The 22,630-nt window shown below is 47.3% G+C and overlaps 1 protein-coding gene across 1 annotated transcript; it reads right to left on the reverse strand.

Moving 5' to 3' along the window:
• CES5A (carboxylesterase 5A) lies at nucleotides 1–22,630 on the reverse strand. Its single transcript, XM_043599226.1, has 13 exons — nucleotides 22,391–22,630; nucleotides 21,062–21,266; nucleotides 18,879–19,017; nucleotides 17,395–17,528; nucleotides 16,772–16,925; nucleotides 14,908–15,015; nucleotides 13,021–13,125; nucleotides 11,815–11,955; nucleotides 8,718–8,783; nucleotides 5,973–6,120; nucleotides 2,935–3,084; nucleotides 542–614; nucleotides 1–452 (listed from the first exon to the last, which is right to left on the reverse strand). Exons 1-13 carry the CDS (start codon nucleotides 22,491–22,493, stop codon nucleotides 311–313), a joined length of 1,668 nt encoding a protein of 555 aa, XP_043455161.1. The 5' UTR covers nucleotides 22,494–22,630; the 3' UTR covers nucleotides 1–310.

Consider the following 22,630-nt stretch of genomic DNA (forward strand, 5'->3'; position numbering starts at 1 on the left):
TAATATGCCAGCCATCATGGTGATTTATTGAAGAAGTCTGGTAGCTTTCCAAGGGCGGTAGCATTGTTTGATGTTGAAAAGAATTCCCCTAAGAATCACCCTCAAGACCATAAAACATCGGTGAAAGCAGCTGATTCCACGAAGTAGCTAAACACAGAAATGGAGCTAAGGATCGTGGGTGAAATTGTGGAAGAAGGAAAACCAAATCACACAGAGAGAACGTCCCGTGGAGCAGAAGAGAAGAAGCCAGGCGGGAGCAGAGAAAGGGAGAGTAAGGGAGGACTGGGGAGGGCCGTGGAGGTGGGGGGTATCAGGGGACCATGGTATCCATCCAAAACTCCACCTCTTGCTCCTTCAGTTTCTGTCCCACGCTCACATTCAAATCCAGCTTCAGGTACTGCTCGCTCTGGGTGTAGGCTGGCCACAGAGGCAAACCTTCCCCGTTAGGGTCCCTGGAAGCGAGGGCAGAGGTGGGGGTGAGATTTCTACCCCCAGACACCCGGCTGTGGGGAAAGCCCGCACCAAGGCAGTGCTCACTTACCCGGTCCGAGCAAAGTTGGCCCAGTACCTCATCATCTTCCTGCTCAGCAATTTCTCCTCCTCGGTGGCTCCTTCTGAAGGAGACAATCACAAAATCCGGCTCTCACACGGATTTGCCAGAAGCCCAAGGTGCTTCGGGCCTGCTGAATCTCGTTCACACCTCCCTTCCCACCGGGATCCTCTCACTGGCCCACCGCTCAATCCTCAATCGTTGGGCTCATTTTGTGTCTGCACATACTGAGGCCTGGAGCCGCCAGGGTTCGCCCCAGGGATCCTGGCTTCCAAATGGAGGAGGCGGATCACACAGCTTCCCTGTCTAACCAGTGCTCTTCCAGACATTCCCATGAGGCTGCAGGTTTCCTAGGGTCAGAGGCCACCTCTCTCTCTCTCCTTCTACCACTCCCCCTCAAACAATTAATTAATTATGGCATTTCACTATTTGAGAAAGTAGTACTTGCTCAAAGGACAAATCCCAAATGCAGGCAGGGTATCTAACGAAAGTAAGTTTCCCTCCTGTCTCTTCCCTCCAGACACCCAGTTAGTTACCAGCCTCAGAGGCAACCATAGCTACCGGCTTCTTGAGTGTCCTCCGAAGGCAGGCTAGCCTCGTGCAAGGGTTTTTGGCAGATGCCTTTTTACATACTCGGTATAATACGAACATATATCCTGCGTCTTTCTCTTTGTACTAAAACTGTATCCAGGAGATAGGCCCACACTGTTGTCTATAAACCTTCCATTCATTGCCACTTATTGTTCTATAAATGTATAACACATAAGTATGTATATATTCAGTTATCTATGAATATATAATTCAGGCATCCGATATTCTCTTGGTGGATCTTTGCATCGTTTCCAATCTTTTGCTGGTGGAAGCAATGCTTCAGTGTGTGCCTAAACCTTCGCCTGTATATAATTGTGCAAAAAATTCTAGAAGTTGAATTGCTAGGGTAAAGACTATCTGCATTTTAAATTTTCCATTAATATATGAGGTTGTCTGTTTCCCCACACCTGCTGAAATATATTATGTAAAATGTATTGCTCTCCCCAACCTTGATAGTTGAGAGAGAATTCCTCAGTCAAGGTTAACATTCAATCCTCTTGATATGGGTGAGGTCGAGTGGATTTTCATGCTTAAAAGTCACATGTTTCTTCTTCCATGAACTATTTATATATGGCCCAGTGTTTGACTGGGTTGTTATTTTCCCATTGATTTTAGGAGTTCTTTATATATATTATGTACCATATATATTTATAGATATATATACCATATATCTCTCTATCTCTATCTCTATCTCTATCTATCTATATTTTTTAAGTAGGCTTCATGCCCAGTGTGGAGCCCAATGAGAGGCCTGAACTCATGACCCTGAGATCAAGAGCTGAGCTGAGATCAAGAGTCGAACGGTTAACTGAGCCACCCAGGCGCCCCAAGAGCTCCTTAGATATTAAGGAATTTAGCCTTTGATACACATGCGGTTCATTTTTTCCCATTTGGAGATTCCTGTGCCCATCACACAGTTATATGCTCAGTGATGGCTGCTGAGTAATAGTAACAGGGACATTTATTAAGCACTCACTGTATACCTTATGAGAATTGCTTCATTTAATCCTTAAGACAATGTAGGAGGTAGTTGTGTCATTACCTGTATTACGAGGATGGGAATGAATAAATCACATAATGAATAAACAGAGCGCATATTTAGGCGGAGGCTCTGTCCTCATTGTCGAGAAGCCAGCGCGAACTGCTTAAGAGCCTGTATTGTGTAATTTATTAAACAAAATATTTTAGTGATATCTAGAGTGTGTAGTTCCTATATTTTCTCTATTGATAACCTCATATGACTGGCTTCTTATTTTAGGCACTGCACAGGTCATAAATTGAGGAATGAATGAGCTAACCTTGCTAGCAACAGTTTGCAAGCATCTACATTAGATCACCTGGGTCCCACTACTTTGGGCTGGAATTATGAAAAACATGTTTGTTTGTTTGTTTGTTTGTTTTCCTTTTAAAGCCCTGGGTAGCATCAGTGATTCTAGAAAGGGCAAGGAGGGTTGAGACTAGTGGTCAGAGAGAAGGAAGAAAGAGGTTCTAACTAAAAACAAAAAAATTAGATTGCATGAGTGCCCTCAAGGGCCCACGTCTTTAGGCTTTAGTATGAAGAGAAACACTTATCAAGCAAACGTTGGCAACTCCTTTTCCTAAAAATAAGAGGGGGTCATTTTCCAGGGAATGGCTATGTCTGTAAACCATAGATTAAATCCTAACCCACCAGTCTTCTGGACTCTTGCATAGCATTGGGCGGTTGAGGGACTTCGTGCTAACAGTGCCTTCTCCCCAGCTCATCCCAAGCTCCAGTCCCTGCGAGAGCAGAAGCCCCCGAAGCCGTTTCTTACCGAACATGACAATGTCGCCTTTCAGGAAGGCACCTCCAAAGACGAAGCGGATTTCATCAGAGTGATCGGCTTTCACGAAAGCTGGCCTTGTGTCGTTTAAGCACTGGGGCCGGTGTTGAAACTCATAGAAGTAGACAGGTGCGCCAGCATCTGTGGAGAGGCAGGAAAGGGCCTGCGGCCGGTGCGCATGCGCAGCGGAGCAGGGGCGGCCCTGCGTCCCCACCCGGGCTGGTCCTGGCTCCACAGACCCACGGGTGGGATGGCTAGGAGAAGACAGGTGACTCGAACCATGCTAACTTCCTTCTTCTTTGTCGGAGGCCAGCACTTCCTGCCACAGCAGCCCCTACGCCCCTGGTGGCAAGAGCTCAGCACCCCTCGGGGCAGTCTGAGAGGGCAATAGTTTTTTACTTCTCTAAAAGCCTTTCTTACTGAGCCAAGACCTACCTCCCTGTGACTTCTTGTCACTAACTCTGGTTCGGCTGTCTGGAGACAAAGCGAACAAAGTTACTCCCTACTTTCAACATTGTTTCATCTCTCTTCAGCTGAAGGCCTTTGCTTTGTAATCCCCCCTTCCTTCCCTGCATCATCAATTTTTCTCTACTGGACCACTGCCATCAGTAGCCAACAGGCTTCCAGAGTCTCCCGTTAACATGCATACACACATGTGCAACGTACACACGCACCGACACACACATGCGCACACATACACATGTACACACACAGGCACACACAAACACACGTACTCTTGGTCTCCGTTTCCCCTCTGGTTACTGCCTTATCTCTCTAAATCCCTTCTAGCAAGACCTGACATTACTCATCATCTCTGCTTCCTCTCCTCTCATTGTCTCTCTTTCCCTCCATTAACTGAAGTATCATTTAGGGGCAATAAAAAAACGCAGATTTTAATTGTACAGTTTGATGAGATTTTACAAATGCACTGACATTCACAACATGACATCACCATGCCCAGGTATACAGACCGTTTCTATCAGCCTGGAAAATTCCCTTTGGTGTCTTTGTAGTCACTCTACCAAGAAACAATCAATGTTTTTATTCCTGTCACCACAGATTAATTTCGCCTGTGCTTGACCTCCGTGTAAACGGAATTATATAGACTTTTTTGTGTCTGGCTTCTTTTCTTCAGTGTAATGTTTTTGAGATTCATGCATGTTATTGCATGCATCAGTAGTTGATTGTTTTTTCATCACCAAATAGTATGCTACTCCATTAATACATCACAATGTATTTATCCATTTGTCTGATGATAGACTTTTAGGTTCTTTCTAGTTTGGTGGTATTATGATTAAAGCCGCTAGGGATATCCATATACAAGTCTTTTGTAAGGACATATGCTTTCACTTTTCTTCAGTGAATATCTAAGAGTAGAATGGTTGAGTAACAGGGTAGGTGTACATTAAACTGTGTAAGAAACTTGACAGCTTTCCAGAATGGTTATATCATTTTATATTCTCTCCAGAAGTATATGACACTTCTGAATATTCCACATCCTTGGATGTGGAATACTTCTGGGTATATAGTTTGTAGGGTTTTTTTTTTTTCAGTTTTTAAAAATTTTATTTTAAGAGAGAGAGAGAGCACAGAGGGGCAGAGAAAGAGGGAGAAAGAGAATCCCAAGCAGGCTCCACACTGTTAGTGCAAGCCCAATGTGGGGCTTGAACTCACGAACTGTGAGATCATGACCTGAGCCAAAACCAAGAGTCAGAGTCTAAACCGACTGAGCCACCCCGGCACCTCTGTGTTTTTAATATTAGCCGTTCCAGAGGTGTAAATTGTTTCCTCATTTGGGGCGCCTGGGTGGCGCAGTCGGGTAAGCGTCCGACTTCAGCCAGGTCACGATCTCGCGGTCCGTGAGTTCGAGCCCCGCGTCAGGCTCTGGGCTGATGGCTCGGAGCCTGGAGCCTGTTTCCGATTCTGTGTCTCCCTCTCTCTCTGCCCCTCCCCCGTTCATGCTCTGTCTCTCTCTGTCCCAAAAATAAATAAACGTTGGGAAAAAAAATTAAAAAAAAATAACACTTGAAATCAGATAACTTGTAAGTCCACTAACTTTGGTGTTCTTGTTCAAGATTGTTTTGGCTACCCTTTCATTTCCATGTAAATTTTTCGAAACAGTTCATTCATTTCTCCAAAACCACTGGTGAAAGTTTGAGATTGGGATTGTATTCTCTGGAGATCAGTTTGCTCATTTTCTCTTGAATCCATTTTAACCAGGCTTTTACTCCCATCATCCTATCACAATAGTTCCTGTCAAGGTCACTAGTGACCTCTGTGTTCCCAAATTCAAGAGTCCGTTCTTGGTCCTCATTCCCTTGTCACCTTTGCAGACCTTTTGATACAGAATCTTATAGTGCCCTGCCACTGCTATCCCCTGCCCTGTGTTTTTTTTACTTGTATTACCATCTAACACATATATATTCTATCTTGACTTGTTTGTTAGTCTCCCCAACTAGAATGTGAGTTACATGGTGTCTTTGTTTTGTTCACTGATGTATCCTCAGGGCCCAGAATACTGTCAGGAACATAGTAGGCTCTTGATAAAAAATTGTGAAAACAGAAGGAAAGGGGAATGGAAGAGAGAGAGAGAGAGAGAGAGAGAGAGAGAGAATAAGGGCAGGGCAGGGGTAAGGAGGGAAACAAGGTTTGTGTCGCCACAAGTTATACTCCCTTTCTGATTGCTCCACTACTGCTGATACTTAAAATGTTTGGGAAGACACTTTCAGAGAAAGGAATGTGGGAAATAAAATTATGGGGAGGTGGGAATTTTCTGGATGGTCCTGACAAAGGAGGAGAAACAGAAACAACAAAAACTGATCAACATCCCTGAACTCTGAAAGGCACGGCAATTGCAAAGGTCAGCCTGCAGGGTTGTATCCCAGACATCCTTGGGAACTCCCTCTAACTGAGGGAACAGAAGGGTGGAGCAGGGCCAGTCATCAGGCAACAAGAATTCCTGCGGCCACTGGCCTTGCTGAGCTGTGACCCTGCTGTGTCGGGAGCGGGGGTAGTGCTGAGAGACTCACCTCTATGATATCGAGCTGTGACCACCCCAGGGACCACAAAGAGCACATCTCCAAGCAAGTCCAGAAAACTATCTCGTATTTCAACCGGGGAGTGCTTGTTGTAGAAGTAATGATCAGCCACAAGGTGCAAATACTGGGTGGGAATATTCTGTAAGAAATCATGGCCACAGAAGATCCAGGTCAGCAACATCCAACACGTCAAGCGTTTGCCTGGGCAGACATGATTCTGAGGTCTTTACATGCATCGCCTCATTAAATGCACACGGTGATCCCATGATGTAAATATCAAAATTAGCCCCATTTCACAGATGAGGGCACTGAGGTTTAGAGAGGTTAAGGGGTTGTCCAAACTGGTACAACCATTCTTTCACTTGCAGCCAAATTTCATGCTACTAATCACCGTGCACATGCCTCTCTGAGATGCTCCAGAAACGGCCACCCCTGGCCAGAACTGGCAACATGGTTTGCAGGGCAACGTTGTTCAAAAATGATACCAATTTCAAGATGGTGACAACATAGCATTCAGTCAAGTGTAGAACTCTTCTGAGTGTAGACCTTTGTGCCAACACAGGTCCCACACCCAGGAGGCCGGCTTCAGGTAGTAGCACTGCCTCCAGTCCTTTGCTGGTTCGAGCTAGTTGCTCTCTTGGAGTTCCCTCATCTATAAAAAACAGGCTGTGCTGGGGATCACATGAGATATGAAGAAAGAAACATGCTGTCTGGCACAGAGCAGGTCTTCTGCTCTATTGGTTTCCTTCAAGACCTATTGCCAAAACCCTTAACGGGGCATGCCGTGACTTCTTGACCCGACACTGGGCTGCCTCCCAGTCTTCGATCCCTCAACTTGCCCCCAGCGCAAATGCCAGAGGATGCAACGTAAACTTCCTGAAGATTCAGGGTCTGCCACATCAATGATGTTCTTGGGGATCTGGGGGGTCTAGGGAATGCTGGGATAAGTTATGGCACCTCAACCACCATCCCCACCCCCCAACATGAAAACAAGCATGGTCCTGCAGATGTTTCTCTGGAATTTGGAGGCAGTATACAGCACACTCAGACTTGTTCATCAGGTCCTCTGAAGGCTGAGTGTTTTTAATCAGGCCCAGAGCAAGTCCAGGTTCTGGTGCAAGTGCCTCTAACTTGGACCATGTGACCAGCAGACCCCTAGGTGCTCACGGTACCCAAGGAGGGTCCGGATGCTCTGTGGACCCTCTGGTGAGCCCCAGTGGGATACGCACAGTGCAGACCCCTGGGGTTCCAGAGCAAGGCTATGCCATCTGCATCAGAGAACAACTTAATCATTTGAAAAGTACTTGCTCTGCCACCTAGGAGAGACTGCGTGCCCTTCCAGTCCTCCTGCACCTCCCCACAAAGCCCACTTCCCACTCCTAGGACCTGGTTCAACATACTTACTCCTCTTGAAATGCCCTCTGCTCAAATGTTTCCCTTTCCTAAACCAGATGGCCTCCTCCATGAGGCCATCTCCAATCCAGCCTGCGAGGTCTCACTGTCTGGTGTATATATATTTTAAGTATCTCTCAAACCTCAATCCCAGTTTGGACCACTAGATAGCCAAGACTCATCAAACATTACCTCTGGGCCTTGGGGCCCGAAGGATCCACTGCCTCTGGTCTGGCTCACTCTGTGGCCAGAAGGCTCTTTCCAAAATGGAAATCAAATCATGCCACTCTTCCTCTGTTCCCAGCCCCTGGGAATGAACTTCACCTTCCTTTCAGAGCATATAACAGCTGCAAGCACCCTCCTCTACTGCAGCCTACCCTGCAGCTGACCTCATCACACTCCTCTGCTTCTAATCTTGGGTCCTCCGGCCTGGACCTCCAGCTCCCCTGGCCCCTGTTCCTCTACCGGCCAGACAAACCTAACTCATCCTTCAAGGCTCTTCTCCTTGAGGCAGCCACCTGCTTCCTCCTGTGGGCCACACGGGGCCTCGAACATTCCTCTGCTCTGGTTTGCAGACACTACTGAAGTGCCTCCTTCACTTCATCCAGCGCCCACTCTCCAGGTTCTGCAAGTGTGGTAGGAGTGCCTGCTCATCACTGTGCCTCCGTGCCTAGGGAAGCGCTGGGCTCTCAAGAAGCAGCCAGCCAATGAATAAGTGCACGAAGGGAACCTGGTACAGAGTTCACACTGGATGTTTACGGCAAGAAGGAGGCAAGAAGAGAAAGGAATCCATTCCTACATCTAGTGTCTGGCTTAAGACCTGATACTGACACATCTGTTCAGGGAGTGAATGAATAAACAGTTGAGTCAGGGTCCTGGGCCTCGCTGGAACCTAATACAGTGCCCGGCTGGCGTGGAGTGAATACAGGTCCTTAGTTCCGGGTGTGTTTCAGAATTCAGAACTTTGCTGACTGTGCATAAATAATTCAGTATATAGGCTGCGTGTCATGTCACGTGCTCTGGGGGCAGCTGCCCCAGCCCCCACGCTACTTATGTCATCAGAGAAGCACATGAATAGGGGGATGAATGAAGTGGATGGGAACAATAAATACCGAGGGCCACCTATCAGCTAAGGAAGGTTCGGTTGTCCTACAGGCTGTTTTTCAGAGCTCCTTGGATTTTGAGACGGTGAATAAGGGACTGTGGTACTCTATTTGGCAAAGATTCACTGAATGAGTGAACGAGGAACGACTGGAGCCCCAGCCCCTACTGCTGAGTGTGCCCCAAGGAGGTCTGTTAAACAGGTGAATCTCTGACGAGTCACAGTTGCCCAGGCTCACTTACCAGGAACGTGTGTACGAAGTAGAGGGCCAGAGACCTGTTGGAGCCCCCGAGGATCTCAGGAAACTCCTGTGGAGAGAAGCAGGGCATCCTCCGTGAGCACCTCAAGACACCAGAAGGGAAAGTGGTCTCGCTGAGGGCTGAGGGGCCTGCCTTTTAGAGGGGAGGCTGGGGAGAGCAGGAACCCATTTAGTCCCCAAGGGGCGACATGCAGGAGTGGCCTCAGTGGGTCGGAGCAATGACAGTCTCTTCTCACCCTTGCTAAAAGGCAGCCATTCCCTGCCATACCTGTGGCCTTGTGGGGCCCGAGTGGCTGCCCTGTGGAAAGACCGTGTTACGAGCTGAAATGTGCCCCCCAACCCCCATTCCCACGTTGAAGACCTAACCCCCAGTATTCCAGAATGTGATGGAGTGGAGACCACGTTTTTCAAGAAGTGATGAAATGAAAGGGAGGACTTTAGTTGGGCCCTAATCCAACCTGACTGGTGTCCTTATAGGAAGAGGAAATTCTGACACACAGAGACACCAGGGGCGTGTGCATACAGAAGAAAGACCATGTGGGGACACAGGGAGAAGATGGCTTCATGCAAGCCAAGGAGGGAGGCCCCACAAGAAATTAAGCCTGCTGACACTTTGATCTTGGACATCCAGCCCCTGGGATTGTGAGAAAATAAGTTTCTGTTGTTTAAGCCACCTGGTCTGTGGTGTTTTGCTGTGGCAGCCCGGGCAAACTAATACAGGCTACAGCTTGGCTTTGACACCACATTCAAAGAGAGGCCAGAAAAGTCTCAAACTAGTGGTTTATTGTTCTCTTTCTAGAGATCTTTACAATTAGGGCCTCTGAGATGCCAGCAGTTTGCAGAGAGCCAGTGAGGTGGCAAGACTGGTGGTGAAGAGCAGAGGCTTTGCTTGGGTGCCTGGATGGCTGAGTCAGTTAAGCGTCTGACTCTTGATTTCAGCTCAGGTCATGATCTCCCAGCTCGTGAGATCGAGTCCCACGTCGTGCTCTTTGCTAACTAACAGTGCTGAGGCTGCTTGGGCCCAGTCTCTCTCTCCCTCTCTCTCTGCCCCTCCCCTGGTCGTGCACGCGTGCTCTAAGTAAATAAATAAATAAATAAATAAATAAATAAATAAATAAATAAATATTTTTTAAAAAGAACATAGGCTATGCTTGGTACATAGTAAGGGCTAGGAGTAATTACTTGTTAAAAGACCCCTCCCTGGCCAGTATTACAGCTTAAAAACATGAGAGGGTAGAAATACTCTCCACTTGTCAAATGAATTTCGCTTTGACATTTTCTGCTGAAAATCTTGAGATAATAAATCACGAGGGTAAATATTTAAACATCTCTGTCTCCTGGAATCTGAGGGAAACTCCTGAATCATTCAATTTATCTACACGTGTATTTCAACCACTAAGAACCTCTCTATATGTTCAGCAGCTGAAGGATTTGGAGGGAATTTTGGAGGATTTCCTCTGGTCTCCGATGGTCAGCAGTGGATGTCACTGCGAGGTCACATGAACTATCCACACTGATGCAGGCTCTTGAGCTATGCAGACCCAGGCACCAATTCCCATCCTGCCACTTGAATAATTCCAATAGCTAACATTTACTGACGTGTGCTTGTGAAGCAGGTAGTTAAGATCATCCTATACCACGGATTAAGGAACGAAGGTTCAGAGAGGTTGGGCAGTTCACTTAAGGTCACACAGCAGGTTACCAGAGAACCCAACATTTAATGGCAGAGCCTAAACGCATGAAGAAATTACACAACACTGTCTCCTCCCCCAGCTGGGAGACTTTGGGGAAGGAATTTTAGCCTTTCTGAGACTAAGTTTCTTTAACTGAAAAACAGGAATAACAATGCCCATTTGCAAGTTGTTGGACAGATGGTACACACTGGGCACGTGGAAGAACTCGGGACTGGCTGCAGTGGTTATGGTGGTGGTGTCATCGGTAGCGCCTGCCTTTTTCTTTCTAGCACAAACCTAGTAGCATCGAAAGGCCTTGCTGAAGCCACAGTCTGTGACTCGGATGCCTCATTTGCAACACGAGCAGAAAGATCCTCACTCCCACTTACTCCAAAACATTGCTCTGTAAGTCACATTAATAATGGTAGAACAGGCCTTTAATAGCCCGATGAACTCAGGGTTCTGGTTCTAACCAGCCACCAACTAGCCTTGAACCTTGACAAGCCTCTGGATTTCATAACCACATTTCCCTCAGCTTAAAAGGAGGAGGTTGGTCTCCATGATTGCGCTGTGATGATGTTATGGGTTTGAGCATTCCTACCCTTCTGAGGACAGATGAAAAGTTTCTTTCAAATCAAGAGGGTCTTCTTTAAATGGCAGGGTCAAGAAATCATGGCTCATTCTCAGGACTCACCCTGAGCACAAATAATCCCTCCTTGGAGAAGCCTTTCTTGACCACCCCTTCTCCTCCCTAAAGACCTTATCCCACCAGTTTATGTCCTTCCTAGCACTTACACTTTTGGAAACCATCTTTTCAACTGTCCATTTCATCTGGGCCTCCCCAGTAGGATGTGAGCCTGCAGAAAGCTAGGACTGTGTGACTTGTTCACTGTTGAATGCTTGCTTTTTACCAGGGTGTAGAGCGTAAAGTAAATGTTCCTCTCATACTTGTTGAATGAATAAGACAATTCAGTGATTTCGCAACTTGTACAAACCCAGAGAGCACTCCTGGAAGTCAAAATTTCATAACCGCACACGAAAATGTAAAGGCCTGAACATTTTCCAAACCTGCATGAAATTCATCTTTGAAGTAGTAACTGTGCTCATTTGAAACAATCATTTGTGATGTTTTGAACGAAGCTCAAATGGATCCATCCTCTCTTACTTTTTTCATAGAGTTGTTTCTTTCTCCATGAACCTTGTATGAGGAGCCGGGTAGATGCTGACTCTGGCTGCCCTCAGTCCTCAGCTACCCTCCTTCAGAGAGGGGAAGGGGCATCACCATGTCCTTGGCTTCCAGGCTCCTGCATAACACTTGGCGTCCTTGCTGGCAGTGCTGAGCTGTGGAAGCATATACAGCTGCCACACCGCTGAGGAAGCGACAGGAAGGACAGCTGGGATCCTTACCGTGGACAGCAGGAAGGCACACTCGTGGTTATTGATTCCGATGATAGAAGGAACTGAATTAAATGCTTTTTGAGTCAATAGGGCTAGAGGCTCATCAGGAAAGAAAAACTCATCAACCACTGGAATGGAAAACGTGAGTTTCTGCAATAAGGAAGAAGAGAAAAATCAGCATCTGCTTCTGTTCACAAAATCTGCTGTCCCCAAGCCCCCAGCCAAGGAGACCCAACCCGCCGAGCAGTGGTCAAACTACATTAAGAAAGGAAAAAGCCACAGTTGGCCCATCCTGATGTATCAGTTCTGCTTGGCTGGCCCTGCACTTGCTTAGGCAAAGGGGCTCAAATTCTTTGAGAACCACTGACCAAATGCAGCAGGCAGAGTGGTGAGCAGGGGACAGGGGAGTGGCCACAGTAGTGGGGATTAGTATGCGCATCTTCCCGAGATGTCCTCCTCAGCACTGTGCCTTTGATCTGGCTGAGTCTTGGGTCTCAGGAGGAAACACCTGGCTTTATCCACGTTTTTGGGGGGTCTCTGTTTGGGAGTGGGATGGCGGGGAGCACACAGAAGACCTTTCACACTCCATCGGGTCAAGGACTTGTTATCCAGCTCCCAGACTCCAGCACAACTCACAGCGGACCCTTCATCCATGCCAACAAAGTATTTCACAATTGTTAGAATCTGACAGATAATGGCCTTGCTCTTCCAAGGACCATCAGAAGCTCTCACGAGTGGAAGGGGCACAAAGAGCTCATTCAGTCCAGTGACTGAAATTTGTCAGTGGTCATCTAGACTCTGCTTGCATACCTACAGAGGTGGGTGTCTCACTATCTTCTAAAGGTGCTGGCCCTTTTTCAGAGTTTTTAGAAATTTCCTGGTTATACCAAGCCAAAATGGCTTCCTAACAGAACTCACACTCTTGACACTGATTTTAGCTTCTGGCAGCATGTGGAACAGGGGAAGTCCCTCTTCCCAGTGACTTAAAGACAACATTTGTGTTTTCCTGGATCTTCTCCTGGCTAAGCAGCATCCCTGGCCCATCAAGTTCTTTAAATTATCTATCATGGTTCTGTACATTCTACAGCCATTACTATGAATCCCAACCTCCATCTTTCCAAATCCCATATCAAAGTAAGTAAGAGAGTGGTGGGGTTTGTCTGCCATTCCATTCCAAGCACAACCCTGCCCCCAAACCCTCCCGCCCCTCTTCACCTCGCTGATGTCCAACAACTCCTCGGAGGGTTTTGCCCTCAGGCACTGCAGCAGGGCAGCAGAGTCAGACGCCTGGCAACCACAGATATGCGCAAGCACCTGCAACTGTTGCCAGAGAAGGACCAGGTCAGAGCACAGCATGGAAAGTCGCCAAGAAAATGCAAAGTGAAAAGAGTCCTAGATCCTTCATACATGAAGCCTGCTGCCCCTCCCCACCCCCTGAGGACAGGCGGGCACTGCACCTCTTTGTTCTCTTGCCTGACTCTCCTTGTCATCTTTAGCAACCGCTGGAGTAGGGGGAGGCGGCATGTCAGCCTGTGGCTGTGGAACAGAGTCAAGATTCCTGGCCATGGAGAGACCAGTCCGATGGTGTTGGCTCCACTGGCAGTAGGCCTCAGTCCAGACGCCCAACTCTGGGATGCTGAGTGGAGCCAGGAGCCCCAAGCGTGAGGAGCAGCTTTGCAAGCATGACTTAACGGTCAGTTGAGGCATGACTCTGGCTCAGTGTCAGCTTGTCAGCTCTGTTAAGCCTCACCCCCACCACAGCCTAGAATACCCTGAACAGCTTTTCCTGTCTCGCATCAATGCCACTCATCCCTAGCTCCTCCGAGATGTCCTTTCAGACCACTGCAGCTCCCATGAACCCCTTCCTCCTCTGATTTCCTGTTACCTCAAGGATTCCCACCTTCTCTACCTAGCCTTTGCACAAACACTGCCTTGCGCAGTCGTCGAACTTTCCGTGGGAGCTCATCCCTTGAAAGTGGTGGCCCCCCAAGTGTCTGGGAGTCATGAATGCTCTGAGAATCCAACGAAAGCTACAAACCCGCTCCCTGGGAAGATGCACAAACATATAGAATCTACACACAACGTACAACTGTAGGAGCGCAAGGACCATCTCCCAACTACCCGTGGATTTCAGGTTAAAAACCTTTGTCAGAAAATGATTATGGTCTTCTGAAGTCAGTGTAGCCCTTCCCATTTACAAACCCACAGGTCCTAGCATAGAGCTGGGAGGACTATGGACACTCAGCGTACGTGTGCTAAATGAACAAACAGAGGCACAAACTGAAAGTTGGTATGTCATGTTCCCCAAATCAATATTCCCGATGCATTGAGAGTATTTTTACAATATTATGACTCCATGTCTCTGCTTGTGGTGTGCACTGTCATTTTCTATCAGGTGTTCAAGCAAATGCACCACGAAAATGCATAGTCCCCAGGAGGTGGCTCCACAGCCCCGTGCTTAATCTTCATTGACCGAATCAGCTCATTCGTTAACTCATTCATTCAGCAAACAGCAATAGTCACCTAATATGCACCAGGAATCATGCCGGGACATGAAAGATACAGAGACCTTGGTCTCCAGGTCCTCACTGTCTGCTAGAGCACTAACCAAGATGACAGATGACAAAAGTCTGGGGCATATGCCTCACCGCCCCCTCACAATCTCATGCCAGGCAACAAGAATCAGTCACAGTGTTATTTCTCACCGAATTGGAAACAGCCTAAGAATCTTTCTTAACAGAGTACTCTAGATAGAGTGGAGTCGATATAGGAGATGAGCCGTATATAACACAGGGGACTGAGTTATATATCCTAAGTGAAGAGTAATGAATAAGATGTCAGAACAATTACATAGACACTCATGTACACACACACACACACACACACACACACATACACACACACATTCACACACACCAACAGTATTTCACTGGGGACCTATTTTCTGTCAAACCAGGCCTCCCATAGAGCAATAAGGTTCACCTCGGCCAGCATCAGATTCTTTTGACCATGGTCAGTAGGACCGCCAAGCACATGGTCTATCGACACCTGACCACATTCTCCCCTGACCAAGTAGAGGAGAGGTGTTAACGAGATACCTACATCCTTCTTCCTCTCATCACCAGGGGATCTCATCAGTAAAGGCAGGATGGCCACCCCACTCTCCATGATGGCTTTTTGGAATAAGCCATTGGCCATGGGGGACAGAATCTGGAGAGAGAACACAGGAGACCAGGAAAAGTTATGCAGGGGACTCTCCATCCAGCACATACACCATCCACCTTTCCTTAAAGAAACCTTCCCAGGAAGCCCCCTTAAAAGCTTTGTGCTTACAGAAAAAAAAAAAAGCCCTGGTTTGGGGACTCAAGGACTAGCCATGGATGTATGGACAAATTATTTAACCTGTCTGAGCCCCAGGTGCCTCAGGAACTTTGAGGTCAAACATCCTGGTGTGTGATTGCTTGCTAGCTCCTTCATTTCCTAGCTGGGGGAATCTCAGGCAAATTGTTTCATATTTCCGAGCATCAATTTACTTCTCCCAAAACTGGAAGGAAAAATGGAGCACATATCACAGAATTGTGGCATAGAGCAGAAGTAACAAATATAGAAGGCTTTGCACAACGCCTGGTCAGACAGCATGCACCCACGAAACGGGGGTTGTCATCATATATGCAAAGCTGAGTTATTATAATTCACCTTACTGAATTATTTTGAAGATACAAAAATATCTTGTGTATTGTCAAGTGCTACACCGTGGAAGCTCTCTTAACCCACTTCTATGTAACAGACTTTTGTGATGAACATGTGACCCTGGAGATGCCAAGCACTCAGAGCCAGTGGGCTATTTTCTAGCACCACCACAGGCTTCTATTCCCACAAGTTTCTGGCCAAGAGGCAGGTGTGTTTGCTTCCTCACTTGTTTGGTCAGTTACACTTGCTACTGTAATTACATAATCAATGAAATACTGTGGGAACCAGTGAAGTATGTGTGTAAGAAAAGAAAACAAAACTATGTTTGGGGGAAAGAAACCTGTGATAAAGACAAGTAGCTGAAAAATACTGCCGGCAAATTAGGCGTGAAAAAGGTAAGAGTAAAATACGTTGGGTGCGGCGGGGGCGGGGGGGGGGAGCGGAAAATTCCATAAATGCACCTCATTCACAGACTACAAAGCACGCATCTTTTAAAATTCATGCTCACTGTAAAGAAGCTGAAACCGTAATTAGAGGACCATGATTCCAATGGGTGGTTTATGCCAGAGAACCACGTTGGACCTCTAGCCAGCAGACCAACCTTGAAAAGATACCACACTATATACCAAACCACTGATAGAGAAATGTACACTTTCTCTTTGAAGTTAAAATAAAATGTTATAGGGGCGCCTGGGTGGCTCAGTCAGTTAAGCATCTGACTTCAGCTCAGGTCACGATCTCACAGTCCGTGAGTTCGAGCCCCGCGTCGGGCTCTGGGCTGATGGCTCAGAGCCTGGAGCCTGCTTCTGATTCTGTGTCTCCCTCTCTCTCTACCCCCCCCCCCCCCCGTTCATGCTCTGTCTCTCTCTGTCTCAAAAATAAATAAAAAACGTTAAAAAAAATTTAAAAAAATTAAATGTTATATGCATCCTTTTTTTTTTTTTTTAAGTTTTAGCTGAACTTTTCTATTAAACAAGTAATTACCAGTCCTGGTAATTGGACACCAGGGCTTCCACCCATAAATATAAGGGATTTTTCTTCAAACTATTACTCAGGATGTGATCTTGGGTAATTCATTTAAACTCTTCCTGATGACAGCTCTTGTCCACAAAATGACAGAGAGCCCCTAACTCTCTCTGTGAGGCTTGAGGGAGACAATGTGTATAAAAGTGTTTGTTTCACAGGAAAGCACCGGTCAGCTATAAGTGATTCATGGTCCTCATTTTTGTAACCTCCCCCACCAAGGTCTGTTCAAATCCCAAAGAGAAGAACTCACGAGGCTGGAAACACTGATGGCTCCCGCTGACTCTCCGAAGATGGTCACGGAGCGTGGGTCACCACCGAAGAACTCGATGTTGTCCTGGACCCAGGTTAGGGCAGCCACCTGGTCCAGGAAGGCCCAGTTCCCCCGGGCATGCTCATCCCCTGTGCTGGGGCAAGAAGTAGGGTGAGAATACTCAGTGGGCTGCAATCTGCTTCCTGCCGCTCAAGGAGTTCAAGGTGGAGGCTGTGGGTGGGTGGCCACTCCTTTGCAGGATCTTCCCTGCTGTTCGTCCATCTGCTGGCCAGACGCAGAGGGTCTAGGCCCGGAAAGGAGGGCAGAGTCACAAGACGGGAAGGAGCCAGGTCCTTGACTGACCATGTGAAAAGATGTCTGTCAGTCAGGATCACTCAGTTGGACCTTACTTGAGTGAGAAAGAGATTTTTATTGTTTTAAGCCACCAAGACTTGGGAGTTTATCTGTTATAGCTGCAAAGATTACCTCACTAATTCGGGTCACAGTTATTCGGTGTCACTGAAGGCTCATTCTTCCTTACGCAGCTGGGCACTGAATCCCCTGTGGCTGCCATACAGCTGTGCCTCAGGGACCTGGGGTGTCAAGCTCTCAGGGACACTTACTTGAAAAAACCAAATATTCCTAGCCGGTACTGGGTAGTCACGATCAGCACGTCCTCGTAGGCAGCCAAGGCGGACCCATCGAAGGAGGAGGCTGCGCCAACCTTGAAGGCACCCCCGGGGAACCACACCATGACCTGTAGAAGGGAGAGGAACTCTCCAGTTGGCCTGCCAGGCATTCACACCCCCTCCCTATACATTTGGGACCGTCCTTCTTTAGGGAAATATAGGTGTCCCACTTTCCTTTCTAAAAGCATGAGAGATTATATCTTTTGAAGAAGGCCAAGGGGTGAGCATGGAGGCCTGAGTTTGATTCCCAGCTCTGCCACTGACAAACTGTGTGATGCTGGGCAGATTACTTAACCTCTCTGAGGCTCATTTTTCTCATCTATAAGATGTGAAGAATGAAAGTATCTCATTTTATGGGCTATCATGAGATTTCAACAAGATTCTGCATTTAAGTTCTTAGAACAATTTCAAGTGCTCAGAAAGATTAACCAAGTATCACTGAACTTGTGACCCACACGAAGACAGAAATCATCGTAAGCCCTGTGGAGAGCAAAATCCACTTAAACTGTTTTAACTTTACTCTTTCCACTACCTACAGAGAGAAGCAAAGCGAGGAGAGAAAAAAAAAAGGGAAGAGAAGTGTGAAAACTTTACTATATCAATTAGAAAAATTGGGACTGGGCAACATAAAACATTCACATGGTACTATCATGATTCATATACTTACAAATATATCTTTTTCATTCTCTTTTTTAAGGTCATATTAGGGACTACAAGTCTTGGGCCAGCCATGGGGGATAAGGGAGAACCAGACAAAGCACTGGCTTTGACACGGGAATTTCTACTCGTTGTGTGTACAAGGCATTTATGCCATCCCTGTGCCTCATCTTCTTAATCTGTACTATGGGTCCAGTAATCTTTACCCATGATTACTGTGGGGGTTAAATGAGATAATGTACTGTGCTTGGCACACAGTCAACTGTTCAATATATGTTGTTGTTATGATCCAATAGAGTGAGTCTCTCATTGCAGTGGCATGGGGGAGAGATGATGGCTTTCCTACTCACTAATACAGAGATATTTTACATTCCTAAATGAAATACTTAGTATTATTACCTGTCCTCGTTGCAAACAGAAAAATTGGAAGGTGTATATCCTCTTTAAAGGATTTCCCAAACAGAGTCCTTGTAAGCAGTCTTTCTAAATGTTTACAGACCATTAAATACTCAACAGAGGGTAAAAACAAAACAAAATAAAAATTGAAGGTCAAGTTGCTGCCAATAAAGAAGCAATCAGAAAGGAAGATAGAGGGAATCTGTCATTAAATGACTTTTTAAGAAAATTATTGATGTGCAAGTGATTACATTTCTCTTTTACCCAACAGGGGGTAGGTTGGATTCTAGACACCCAGCCACTCCTCCTGGGTCCCTGGCTGAGAACCTGCTAGCTGGAGCCCCCCGCATGGCAGGCAGCCTTACAGGGAGGTTGGAGCCATTGTCCGCATGGGCTGGCGCATAGATGTTAAGGTACAGGCAGTCTTCGGACGTTTCCAATTTGGGGTAACGCACTTTGAGAACGTGTTGATAGGAGACCAGCCACTCTAAGTCCTGGAAGCATCTTGGAAGAAAAAAAGGAAAAATCCTCAGAGTTGCTGTCACACTTGCCTGGGAGGGGCCAGGTCCCGTGACGGCAGGGAGGCCTGGTGTCCTGTGTCTGAGCAGAAGAGGCATATGGGAGCTATTGGTACAGAGTCTAATCGTCTCCCTGGCCCCCGCCATAGTGGCACAGACAAAGAAACAAACTATGATTCTCTTTGATCTGGTTTGGGGGTAGGAAAGTATGTTGTGCAGAATAATTGTGCCATTAACCTCCAGTACCCACCCATGCCTACACCCACTACCATAACCCCAGACACACACATAGAGATTCAAGATGACTCAACAATTCCCCAAACTAGAGGGCAAGACCCTGGGTTGCAAATCAAAGGTATTGCTATAGTAGCTCCCTTTTCTGCACCCAGAGGAACAAAAGGACATCTCTAGGCTTTTCTACCAGGGACCAATAGAGGTATATGTACAAGGAGATTCCTGCATTCAAACCCTTGCTCAAGCTGGTCCCTATGCCCAGACTGTTCTCTCCTCATGTTTGTTTGCTTGTGTTCTTTCCTTTCAGATTCAGTGCAAGTGCCACCTCCTTCAAGAAGCCTTCTGAGATTTCTCCAGTTAGACCACAGCTCTTCTTTAGAGACCGCTGTACATGTTGTGTTCTTTCCTAGAAGTTCTCCTGGGCTTGTACATGGGTGTTACCAGCTTTCCCACTCAAACGGGAGCAGCTTAAAGCTTAGGACTCTGTTTTGGTCACCTCAGTACTTCATAGCCCCTAGCACTGAGCCTGCTTGCTATGCAATAAGATTGAAGGAGTCTACATATGTGATTTCTACTATACGTCAGTGCTCCATGAATGTTAATTGTTTTTTTAATAAAACAGTGTACAGATTAGGCGGTGGGAAACCATCGCTGCAAATTTACCCCCAGACAAGTGCTTATGCCTTTTTGCCCTTTCGTATGTTGTTTATCAGAAATCAAGCCCTCGCTGCTTTCAACACAGCCATCCCTGACCTCCCCACAAGGTGAGGCTAGGGGGTTCCTTCTCAGCACCCTTTTCTGATCCCCTAAGGTTGCCCTTGACACTCTATATTTTAATTATTGCTGTTATTTCCACCCCTGCCACCCCCACCAGCCCCCAGGTTCCTTCAGGGAAGCTGTGACCAGCCCACTGTGGTATCCGCCAGAGCTTAATGGAGAGGAAGTTACTGAGCTGGCTCTTAATGGATTTTAGTTGAATGAATAACTGAATGAATGAACAGATGAGTTTCAGCTTAGTGTCCTTAGTCCCTGGGCCACATGGGGTCTCCTTTGTGGCTTAGGGCACTTCTTAAAACCAAGGTACTCCTTCTGCCTGGGACTGCCAAGGCAAGGAACCAGCGTGGCCCAATGTGAGGACTTCACAAAATCTGAGTGTCAGAAGATTCTTGTGGATTTTCAAGTCTCCCATCTCAACCTATGCTCAAGTTCTCAGGATTCGCCCACCTCACTCAGCTTGAAAATTTGCAGTGACTGGGAGCTCCCGGCCCAGAACACACTCACGTACTCCATAGGTGTCTATGGATTTCCCTGCGCTGGGCACAGAGTGCTAGAGCTGAAATCTCTTGCAAGGTGGTTCTTCACCCTAAAGCCCTCAGCCTGGGTGAGAGGTGACATGGAATCACGCGGACAAAGACTCAGTAAGTCCATCGTCGTGGTTCCCAAACCTGATTGGTCCACAAATCCCTAGAGAGTTTTCAGTGACTCTAGTTTTTTGGGCCCAGCTCTGGAGATTCCAATTTAGGAAGTTCAAGAAGGGAGCCCAAGAAATCTGCACGCTCTGAACACCACCACCACTGATTCTGCTGGTCAGCCAGCTGGGGAGCCATGAGATTACCGAAGGTCTTGTCTACTCCTGTACCCACCCTCCTCCTCGTCCTCCTCGTCCTCCTCCATCCCCTCCTCCTCCTCCTTGTTCCCCACCTTTCCCAGGGGGGCTGCATGACCTTTATTCCCCCTCAGTGCTCTGTCCCCACTCCCAGTTCACATTCCACCCATGGGACCGAGACTGCTCTTACAATTTAGGGTAGGATGTGGCATTTCGGAAGTCATTCCAGGGCAGAGCAGGCTTTGGTTGCTTAAATCGCAGGGGCCCTAGAGGAGGTGCAGCATAGGGGATCCCGAGGAACATGTTCACAGGCATGGTGCTTCCCAGTACAGTGGTTTGCTTCCCCCGGACCCATCCCAGCCTGGTGCTCCTCACTGGTGCATCAGCAGCTGGCCCTGAGGGGACACACAGGGAGGAATCAGATGCTGGCCGGGTAGAGAACCAGAATAAGCTCAACTAGGAGCTCCCCTCAGTGGGGGCACTCTTTGTTGGCCCAGACGCGGTGCAACAGGAAGTATCTAGACTCCCCGGCAATGAACCCAGGTCCACTGCTTCCTTCAAGATTGCCACCTGCATAAGAACACCGACTTAGTTTCTACTAGGAGTATAGCACCGACCCACAAAAGTTTCCGGTCACCTTAGGGCACAAGTAGCCTCTCCCTTCTGCAGCACAGATTTCTCTTACTCTGGAACTGATACATGCCAGGGCTGCAGATCCTAGGATCCCACAAAGTCATCTAACCCAGAGTCCCCACATGCGGGTCATTTTCATACTCACCATCACATTTGCTGGCATGTCTGTGCATCCCCTGTCTGACTACTAGCTTTTTAATTTTTCTTAAAATTAAATTTTAATAAGCTTAAAAAATCTTACCTAGAGGATTCCTAAGCATTAACGTCTACGGAACTGTGCATCTGATGAGTTAAGTATACGCTTTTGAATACGCATGAAAATAAGTAGATGTCAATGAAAATAAGAAGTTCTCATACAGATGCCACCTGACATCAGCTCATCCACCTCCAGGATATGAGGAGGACATTTTGGGAAACCGAGAGTGCAAGCTTCTTGGTTTCCACATAGAATATAGAGCATTGAGAAGTTCACTGCCCAGCTACTTGCTTGGCAGGACTCAGGTGTCTTGGTGCTACCTGCTCTAACGTCACTGTGACAGTGAAAGTCCTATCCGGGCAGCCAGTACCACAAAGCATGGGCTCTATCCTTTGCCCCTCCCCAGTACCCAGGACAGAGGGCTCTGCAAGCCTCGACAAGGTATGAGCACCCAAGGATAGGACCTGAATCTTCTGTGCAATACCCACACCCACAAAGGACATTCTGTTGGGGGGCTTTCAGTGACACCAGGACATTGGTCAGGTGCCCTGAGGTTACTACATGGCTTTCCATGCATCATGAGACCTCTGAGAAATAAGTTTGTTTGCACTAGTAGAAAAAAACATCCAAGATAAGGAAATCCCCCTACCCTATCTTCTGAGGGCCCTCCTCTCCCACTGGGTGTCTCACCCTTAATGACAGCTGCAAGGACCCAAAGAGCCCAGATCAGGGTCTGGCCTGGGTGCACCCACATCCCACTCATCCGGCTGGACCGCCTGAACTCCTCGCACATCCGCGGCCTCCGCTGGCCTCAGAGAGCTTCAGTCAAAGAAAGAAAGGGCTCAACAAATGTTGAGCAGGCAGACACAGGATGCAGGGTTGGTGGAGAAAGGCATCAGACCAAGATCTGCAGAGGAATTGGCCAAGCAA

This window comes from Prionailurus bengalensis, chromosome E2 (assembly GCF_016509475.1).
Source record: "Prionailurus bengalensis isolate Pbe53 chromosome E2, Fcat_Pben_1.1_paternal_pri, whole genome shotgun sequence".
NCBI lineage: Eukaryota > Metazoa > Chordata > Mammalia > Carnivora > Felidae > Prionailurus > Prionailurus bengalensis.